Source organism: Vulpes lagopus, chromosome 2 (genome assembly GCF_018345385.1).
Source record: "Vulpes lagopus strain Blue_001 chromosome 2, ASM1834538v1, whole genome shotgun sequence".
Lineage (NCBI taxonomy): Eukaryota > Metazoa > Chordata > Mammalia > Carnivora > Canidae > Vulpes > Vulpes lagopus.
In genome coordinates, this window is record NC_054825.1 from 308613 (window position 1) to 318031 (window position 9419).

Genomic DNA, 9419 nt, shown 5'->3' on the forward strand with positions numbered 1-9419 from the left:
CACACCCTGGGCCCAAGGCAGACACTCACCTGCTGAGCACCACCACCACCACCCCCCGCCCCGCGTCCCCAAAAGGTGGCTTTCATTTCAGGCTGTTACTGGGCCTTTGTGACAGGTAAGCCCGTTGGCCAATGAACCTTCCCGCGCAGGTGGTTTCAGAGGAGAGCGACTCCGGCAAAGCGGACTAGTGACCGTCCCCTTCCACACTTTCCTCTTTCTCTTCCCTGAGAATGACTTAGTGCTTCTGTGTCTCCCAAGCGCGAATCCTGGTAAAGGAACTCCCCACTTCCCCGCTTGCTCTGTTCCTCTGTTCAGTCACATTGGAAAGGACTTAAGCGGGGGCTGCCCCTAGGCTGGGTCACCTGCAGTCCCTGCTGGGGGGGGGGTTGTCTCTTCACTCTTTTGTTTGCCCTTTCTCGTCTCCAGCCTCTGGAGAGTCCTTTTCCTTTGGATTTTTTCAGCACGCCGCTGTTCCAGGTAGAGCTTAGTTTTCAGACCAATCATCGTTTTCGCTTTCTTTGAACGTTCCTGAGCCTCTCGATCTTCTTCCTTAATCTTTTTCTCCTGGAAATCCAAACGACAGCCGTAGCGCTTCCGGCGTGACTCAGTGTATTCATTTTGTGGCCTGGTGCCGCCTCGGAGCCGCTGTCAGGGCGCGCAGAAGCTCTCAATTTTCGGGTCTCCCAGACCCGTGAGCCAACTCCACACAAGCCGTGACGGGACCCCACTGCACACCAAAGTTAATTCAAAACGCATCGTTCTAGGGGCACCTGGGTGGCTCGGGCCTGGAGCACGCAGCTCTTGATCCCGGAGCTGGGTGTGCTGGGAAAAAGAAAAAGGAGGTCGTCTCAGGGGTGCAATCGGCTCTGATGAGTGTCCTAAGAAGAGACAAAGGCAGACGGGGGACCGTTGGGAGCCACCAGCCAAGGAGAGGAGCCTGCGGAAACCAAGCCTGCCCTCGACTTGACCCCAGCTTGGAACCTCCAGCATCTAAGGAGCCAAATCCCTGTGGCTGCGCTGCGCAGCCTACGGCCCCAGGTGACCAAAGACGACAGCATGTCGGCGGCAGGTGGAGGGACCGTGCCACTGCTCGTTTCTGGCCTCAGACGGTACAGGCCTTTTGGGAAACGTCTAGCTGACAAAGCTGACCGTAAATGCCCCGTGAGTGACCACGGGCCCTAGCGACTAGTCCTTGCACCCGCCCAGAGGAGGGAGGCCTCAGTCTGCACAAACACACGTTCAGGCCCATCCACCACCAGCTGGCAGCAGGGCCGCCCAGACTGGGCAGGGGTCACGGCTGCGCTCGCACCCCAGCACCCCTCCCTGGTGGCCCAATGGGGACGAGCGACAGACTTGCTCCAGGGGCAGGGGCCGCCTTGGGGCTTCAGGCGCGGGCACACCAAGGGGGGCAAGAAGGCAGTCTGAGCCCCGGACAGAGTCGTGGGAGGCAGGCCGAGGGGCAGGCAAGGCTCAGCTGACCCCCCCCCGCAGTGAGGCAGGCGGTGTGCTGTCCGGGTGGGAGCCCCCTGCACCCCCTGCACCCCCTGCACCCCCTGCACCCCCTGCGCAGCTCCCACGGGGGGGCTCCGGGGTGGAGCGGTGGCCGCAGACGCAAGCGCTCCCTCCCTCCGCCCGCGTCTCCCAGGCGACAGCAGCCTCGGTCTCGGCTCGGCCCCTCCCCCGCCCCGCCCCGGCTGCGAAGCGTCTGGAACCGCATCCTTCCTCCGCATCCTCGTCCTGCGGCCGCGCCGTGCAGCAGCTGCCCGTCGGAGCCGCCTGTGAGCCATTTCCACATTTCTCCTTGTGGAGCGGGGGCGAGGGGGGCCGAGTGTGCAGGGGCGTGTGCACGGCCGCGCGAGGTGCGCGTGCAGGTGCGCGTGCAGGTGCGTGTGCAGGGACGGGGGCACCGCGGCCGGGGGGAGCCGGGGTCCCTCCTTGGGGTCTCCGGCGGCCGCAGCGGGGTGCTGTCCGCAGGCCCCCCCGACGGCCGGGGGCCTCCGCGGGGCGAGCCGCTGCCCGGACCCCCCGAGGAACCGCCGGTGTCCAGCCGCGCGCAGACCCGACGTGCCGCCCGGACCCCAGCGCAGCGCGGGCGGGGGTCGGGGCCAGCCTCAGCGGCGTCGCGGTGGCCGGAGGGCCCTGGGGGCTGCGGAGGGGCGGCCAGTTCCAGAACGTCCAGCTCTGTGCGAGGGCGGGGGGCGCGGGGCAGCGGGGGGCGCGGGGCAGCGGGCGGCCGGACCCCGAGGAGCGCGCCATGGCTCCAGCAGCACCTGCCGCAGACCCCGGGCTCGGGCCACAGGTGGCGGGCGCGCGGGAAGCCGGGGCGGGTGCAGAGCCGAGCCGCCCCCACCTGGGCCTCCGGGGCTGTGCGGGAGCCGAGAGCCAGGCCGGGGGCGGCGGGGCGCGGGCGGGGCGCGGGCTTGCGCCCTGGGGGTGTCCGCTCGGCACGCGCCCCCCGCGCTCCGCAGTCACATGCACGCCCGACACGCGCCCGGCCCGCACGAGCCCGCGCAGGTGCGCAGCCCTCGGTGTGACGCAGATGCAGCCGGGCGGGGGCGGGGGCGGGGGCGGGGGCGGGGAGGGGAGGGGGGTCGAGCACCCCGCGGCCCGGCTCCTGCGGGCTGTTCCGCCAGGGCCCCTCGCCCCCTCCCCGCGCCCCGCTCATCCCGCGCCCCCTCCGCAGACGCCGCCCAGCAGCCCGCAGCGGGGAGCGGACGACGGCAGAAAGGGGAGGGGGGGCGGGAGGCGCAGGGCGACCCCCACCCACCGACCAACGACCTCCGAGCCTGTCCTGTGAATGAGCCCAGCCCGCCTGCCCAGGGGCCCCACGACTCAGCGAGGGAAATGGATGGGGGGGTCCCACATGCAGCCCGCCCCTGCCCCAGCTTTGCGCCTCGCGCGTGACGCCTGGAACCCGACGCGGAGAGGCCCGAAGGCCCCAAATGGCTCCTTCCCTTGGAGAAGATGTGTCATTCCCGGCTCCGTTGCCATGGAAACCCGTGATGACGTCACACGGACGTCACGCTCCGTCAGCGGAGGCTTGGCTCCTAGAGGACCCCAGAGGCGGAGCTCCCCGGCCCGGGGCCCGGCCGCCAGCCCGAGGTTGGGGCTAAGGGCGACCTCGCGCCCCCCGCCCCCCCCCCCGCCGCAAGCCGCAGCGCCCCGCAGCTGGAAGGCCCGACCCCTCCCGGCCCCGCCGCCCTCCCTCCCCTGCGAAGCCCCCCTGCAGCGCTGCGCACTTGCTGCCCTGGCCTCCCCGGCCTCCCCGGCCTCCCCCTCCTCCGCAGCCCGTCAGGCCCTCCCTCCGGGGTCCCCTCCCAGGGCTTCCGGGCCCTGTGTCCTCCCGGGCACCGAGGTGTTCCCATGGGTGCTGGGCCACCTCGGCCTCCCGCGGCTGCCCTGCCCGGTGCAGGGGTGACGGTGCGTCCTCCCCGGGCTGCTCCCCTGCCAGCCCCACTCCCTGGGAGAGGCCCTCCAGCCTGGGGGCGCAGTCGGGGGCGCTTTGCTGGCCTGTAAGGGCCCTGGGCCTGGGGCGTAGATCCAAGGACGAGCCCCCCCCCCAGGGCCCTAAGGGGACCTTCCTCCCTGGAGCGCCCAGGAAGTCCCCGATGGGGGTGCCCCCTGCCCAGCCAGCTGCCTCTTTGCGCCCCGAGGATGTGGCTCCCGGCCACCCCTCTTTGTCCTACAAGGACCTCCCTGCCCAGCACCTGCACATTCTGCGTCCCGGCACCCCTGGGCCTCTGGGCCGGAGCTCCTCGGTATTCCCACCCTGCCTGCCCACACCAGGAACCCACAGCAGGGCCTGGCGTCTGGGGTGTGATGGGGTCCCCCATGGGCCTGGTGGGGCTGCTGCAGGGGAGGCGTCTGGGGATAGTGAGGTCGCCCCAGGACAGCAGTCTATAGGACGGGGGCAGGCAGTGGCCGGGGCCGGAAGTACAGCCCCCTGGGGTCTGACCCCGGTCCTACAAGGAGGGGGTGGGCAGAGAGCCGGGCACAGGTGCCATGCGACTCCCTTCTGCGCAGGCGCACGCCAGGGCCCAAAGCCTGGGGAGGGGTGGGGTGGCCGGGCCTCTGCCTCCAGCCTGCTGTCCTTTGGTTGTTGGTCTCATTTATTTTGAACTCTTTGTTGTGAAATATAATGAATATTCGGAAGATGATGTAAAACAAACGTGCAGCCTAATGATTGAAGGTAAGTGCACCCCAGTCATCCACCAGCCAGTGAAGACTGGAAATCCCCGCGGGGCCCTGAAGCCGCTCCCCTCCCCCGAGGCCCCCCAGACTCCCCAGACGCAGGAGCATTAATTGGTCTGGAGCCGCGCAGTGCGGGTCCCTAAGCGCCGAGCCTGGTTCCTCCGGCGGCTGCTCTCGGGGCCAGCCTCCTCCCGAGGGGTCCGGCCGGTCCTGCCCGCGGCTACACCGTTCACCCCATTGCTCTAAGGACCCGGTGGCAGGAACGCCTCATTTACAGCTTGTTTTCTGGCGTGCGGTGGTGTGTCGGTGGGACCGGCCGTGCCATCCACGTTCAGGGGCGCTCGTCCTGCGGGGCATCCACCCCGGAGTGAGGGCTGCTCAGGGTTCGGGTGTGTGGCTTACGTGAGTCCACACCCCCTGCATGGCTTTGGCTCCTGGGCTCCTGGAGCTCTCCTGGGTTTGGGGGGGCTTCCCCGAGCCGGTTCTGATTCGCCCCCTCGTGGGCTAATGAGGCGAGCGCCTGCTTAGTATCCGTGGCCTTTTGAAATCTGCCTTCCTGCATTTTTCTATTGGGTTTTTCTAATTTTTTTCTTCATCAACCTGAGCTGTTCTGCCCCAACGTTAGCTTCCTCGCGGCCAACAAATCACCCAGCGGGTGGCTTAAAACAACAGGCATGTATGTGGGAGAATCAAGGATTCTTTGGAGACAAGAATCCAGAATTAGGGAGGGCTGTGCGCCTTTGGGGCTCTAGGGAAGGAGCCTTCCGGCCTCTCCCTGCTTCTGGGGACCCCAGTGTTCAGTGGCTTGTGAATGCATCCCTCCGACCTCTGCCTCCCTGTGTGCCCCCAAACGTAGGACCCCAGGCACTGGGGTAGGGCTCCTGTGATCCACCATGACGTCGTCTCCGCGGTCACGTCTGCAAAGACCCGATTTCCTAGGAAGGTTACACTCGGGCAGAGGGACCTGAACATCTCTCGCTGATGCGCCCGAGTCCCTCGCCATCGGCGCGTTGCACCTGCCTTCTCCAGTCTCGCTTTGCTGCCGCTCTCTGAAGGCTACGTTTTGATAAGCGGAAGTTCTTAATTCTAATGTAGCCCTTTTATGGTCAGTGCTTATTTCCCACATCGAGGGATAATTTTTTGTCATTGATGTAAGACCTGCAGCGCCATGACTTATGGAACTGATAGTAAAAGGCCGTTTTAGCTCCTTCATCTTAAAGGCAAAGCTTTCACTGTTTAGTTCATACCGACGCTGTGGGGTTTTGTGGGTAGCCTTTATCAGGTGAAGGATGTTTTCCTCTACCCTTAGTCTGCTAATAGGTATTTAAAGTAATAAACAATTGTTGGATATTCTCAAATACTTTTCCAGATATTATTGAAATTAATCATGATTTTTTAGAAAGATTTTGTTTATTTTAGAGAGACAGGTGGGGGAGGGGCAGAGGGAGAGAGAATCTCAAGCCGGCTCCCCACTGAGCAGGGAGCCTGACACCTGACACGGGCTTGATCCCAGGACCCTGAGACCACGACCTGAGCAGAAATCAAGAGTCGGATGCTGAACCCACCGAGCCCCCCAGGCGGGATCGGGATCGGTTTCTGTTGAGCACAAGGCTGCCCTCCGAAGTGCGCTGGGGCAGGCCCGCCTGTGTGCCTGGGCACACCCCGCATGGCTCTGGGGCCCAGGGGCCAGGAGACCTATGACTGAACATGCATGGTTTGTCCTGGGATGTTGGCTGTCCTGGCTCCGGTGTGAGGAACCGGGTCCAGGCTGGGGCCCCCTCGCCCTCTCCCAGGGGTGCTATGGTCAGGTGGTGAGTGGGCAGTGACCGGTGTCTCCCCCGGACAGGCCGAGGACCGCTGCTCACCATGGTGAAGCTGGGCTGCAGCTTCTCCGGGAAGCCGGGCAAAGACCCAGGGGATCAGGACGGGGCCACCACAGACAGCGTCCCTCTCATCAGCCCCCTGGATGTCAGCCAGCTCCAGCCACCGTTCCCTGACCAGGTGAGCGCCTGGGCCAGCACGGAGGGCTCTTCTCAGCCCGCCCGGAACAGAGGGGACGGGCAAGGGTCGCTTCCATGTGGCCTCCCCCAACAGGCAGGAGAGCAAGCAGGGGAAGGCCTGGGCTGGGCCACAACCCTAGCTGGCCAGGCGGTCTGTGACCTGATCAGCTGTCCCGTCACCCAGAGTCACCCTTTCCTCATCTGTGAACTGTGTAAACTGACCGCAGGGTGACTGTCGGGACTCTCACGCCATCTGGCAGACGGTGCCCGGCAGGGGTGCCCAGCAGGCGCTTCGAGCAAAAATTCCCACCTTCCCTGTGGGCGAGACAGGGTCCTTGGGCAAGGTCTGATGGAGGGCAGCTTTCTGGAGGAATCTGCCGAGGCACAGCTGCGGTCCCCCCCCCCCCCCCGCCCCATGTGCCCTGGAGCAGGACCCGCGGCAGGTGCTGCAGCGGAGCAGAGGGGCCACCTTCCGGGCCTGCGTCAGTCGGCCTGAGGTCGGGGCCCTGGGGCTCGGGGTTAGAGGCAGCCCTGGGCTCAGGGGACCGTGTGGCACCTGGGGGCACCGCCTGCCTGCCCCCAGCTGGCCCTTGTAGCCAGCGCAGCCTTGCCACTAGACGGTCCGGCAGCTGCTCAGCACCCAGCTCCTGGGCAGCCAACCTGGGGCCCCTCCTAGTCCCCCCATTTCAGTGTGGTCCTGGCTCCCCTCTTCCCGCAGGTGGTTATCAAGACACAGACGGAATACCAGCTGTCCTCCCCGGACCAGCCAAAGAAGTTCCCTGACCTGGAGGCCCAGAAGCTGGCCTGTAACCACCCAGAGGAAGGGCGCAGGGTAACCCCCCTCCCCATGCCACGCTGCCCAGGGGTTGATCCCGGGGGGTTGGGGGCAGGGAAGATGGGGAGCAGGCAGCTGAGGCAGGGGAGCCCGTGCTCTGAGCCAGGTGGGCTGGGCCCCTCACCCCCTCGCCTGTGGTCAGGGAGCCAGGTGGGCAGGGATCCCCCCCTCAGGGCCCTTGCCCTGCGGCTCCGCGGGGCTCCTCTGGCCCAGGGCTCCTGCTGCGCCCATCTTCCAGGGTCACGTGTCTCTTCCTGAGTGACCTGGGCTTTGATTGTACTTCTGCTGTGTCTGTGCCTAATATTTTTTCCCACCCTGTTTTTTCGCCCTCAAGTCCCCTAAATGACGGCTTTGCCAGTTTTAGCGTGCCATGTCTAAAGCCCTGTGAAATCTGCCCTCTCTGGGGGGCGTCTGGGAGCTGGAAGGGACCCCCCAGCAGAGGCAGTGAGCACAGCCCCTGCCGCGAGCGCGCTGACCCTCCCGGCGCCCCTCTCTTTCCCCGGCCCCCCAGCTGCCCACCGCGCGGATGATCGCCTTTGCCATGGCGCTCCTGGGCTGTGTCCTCATCATGTACAAGGCCATCTGGTATGACCAGTTCACCTGCCCCGACGGCTTCCTGCTCCGGGTAAGGCCTGGCCCGCTGCGGGGCGGGCGGGGTGGGCAGGGGCCCCCCATGTCCCCGCGGAAGCCTGGCAGGTGGGCTGCCCGCCCCAGGGAGGACCCTCGGGCCGCCCTGACCCCGCCCCCCCCGCAGCACAAGATCTGCACCCCGCTGACCCTGGAGATGTACTACACGGAGATGGACCCCGAGCGCCACCGAAGCATCCTGGCCGCCATCGGGGCCTACCCGCTGAGCCGCAAGCACGGCACCGAGACGCCCTCGGCCTGGGGGGAGAGCTACCGCGCCGTCAAGGAGGCGCCCAAGGCGCCCACCCAGGCGGGCGCGGCGGCGGCGGCGGCGGCGGCGGGGGCGGGCGCGGCGGGGGCGGCGGCCACCGAGCCCCCGGGAAAGCCCTCGGCGCCGGGAGAGAAGGAGCCGCCGCGCAAGGCAGCGGGCAGCGCCCCGCCCCCGGCCCCCCAGTGACGGCGTCCGCACCTGCGGCCCGGGTAGGTGGGCGGGGCCGGGGCGGGGGCGGGGCCGGGGAGGGGCGGGGGCGAGAGTGGGCGGGGCATTGATGGGAGTGGGCGGGCGTGGGAGGGATGGGCCGGGAGGGGCGGGGCGTGGGCGGGGCCGGGGTGAGGGCGGGGCGATGATGAAAGTGGGCGGGGCGTGGGGAGGGGAGGGGCCGGCGGGGTGGGGGCGGGGCGGGGGATGGACGGGTCGGGAGTGGGTGGGGCCGGGCATTGATGAAAGTGGGCGGGGCGTGGGGGATGGACGGGTCGAGAGGGGCGGGGCATGGACGGGAGTGGGCGGGGCGGTGATGAAAGTGGGCGGGGCGTGGGGAATGGGCGGGCGGGGGCGGGGCTTCGCCGCGCGGTCCTTCCCGCGCACCTGGGCGGGGGGGTGGGGGGGTCGTGTGCCCGCCTCCAGCGCCCGCTCTCGCCCCGCCTCCCCTCTGTCTCGGCAGCGCCCCCGGCGGCACCTGTGACCGCCCTCGCCCGACGCGCTCCCCTCCTGTGGTCGTGCTCCCGCCTCCGGGACCCCTCGCTGATGCCCCTGCCCCCTGAGCTTCCAGCTCTGCTGCTTTTCTCTAAGTAAAGATTCACATCCAGCCGCGTCTCCTGTTTCTTCTGCGCATCCTGGTCCCGCGCCTTGCTCCTGCTTCCCCCCACCCCCGCGTGCCTCCCTCTCCTGCCGGGAGGGAGGGGCCCCTGCAGGATTGTGAAGAGCCGCGGTGGGGGGGCAGCGAGCCGCCCTGGGAAGCGGGGTGCACCTGTGCACGCCGGCGGGGGGGGCAGCGTGGACGCGGCCTCGCCCGCGGAGGCTGGCTGCGATGTTCAGGGAGCCTTTGGGACCTTGGCTCCGTCCCTGAGTTCGCCCAGCCCCACCTCCAGCGGAGCTGGCCCATCTCCCGTGCTGTGCTGTGCTGTGCTGTGCGTGCTCCCCACCCCCCACCCCGATGGACCCAGCATCTGGAGCCCCTGTCCCCGGCAGCACCCACACGTGGTGCCCGCCCCCACTGCCTGGCCCACGGGCACACGTCACTGAAGAAGTGAGCGAATGCGTGCATCCAAGCGGCCCTGGGCCTCCGGACAGGGGATGTGAGCCCACTCCTGGGGCCCGAGGGGGCTCCCCGCGGCCAGAGCACCCCATCTCCTATTCCCTTGGAAGTACAGGGGCTGTGGGAGGTCTGAGGAGTCTCCGCGCAGCCAACAGCACCCCATCTCCCCCTCTGCTTCAGCGCTGGGAGGCTCAAGTCTGCTCCCACCTGGCTAGGCCTGACCAGGACCCC

General features: G+C 67.6%; 1 protein-coding gene across 2 annotated transcripts; it reads left to right on the forward strand.

Moving 5' to 3' along the window:
- Positions 1-1660: 1660 nt before the first annotated feature.
- CALY (calcyon neuron specific vesicular protein) lies at positions 1661-8738 on the forward strand. Of its 2 annotated transcripts, none has more exons than XM_041738585.1 (6): positions 1661-1778; positions 6038-6192; positions 6910-7023; positions 7538-7651; positions 7781-8133; positions 8595-8738. In XM_041738585.1, exons 2-5 carry the CDS (start codon positions 6058-6060, stop codon positions 8108-8110), a joined length of 693 nt encoding a protein of 230 aa, XP_041594519.1. In that variant the 5' UTR covers positions 1661-1778; positions 6038-6057; the 3' UTR covers positions 8111-8133; positions 8595-8738. The 2 variants fall into 2 exon arrangements, with proteins under 2 accessions (XP_041594519.1, XP_041594520.1); XM_041738586.1 differs by having other exon boundaries at positions 1739-1883.
- The last annotated feature ends 681 nt before the right edge of the window (positions 8739-9419 follow it).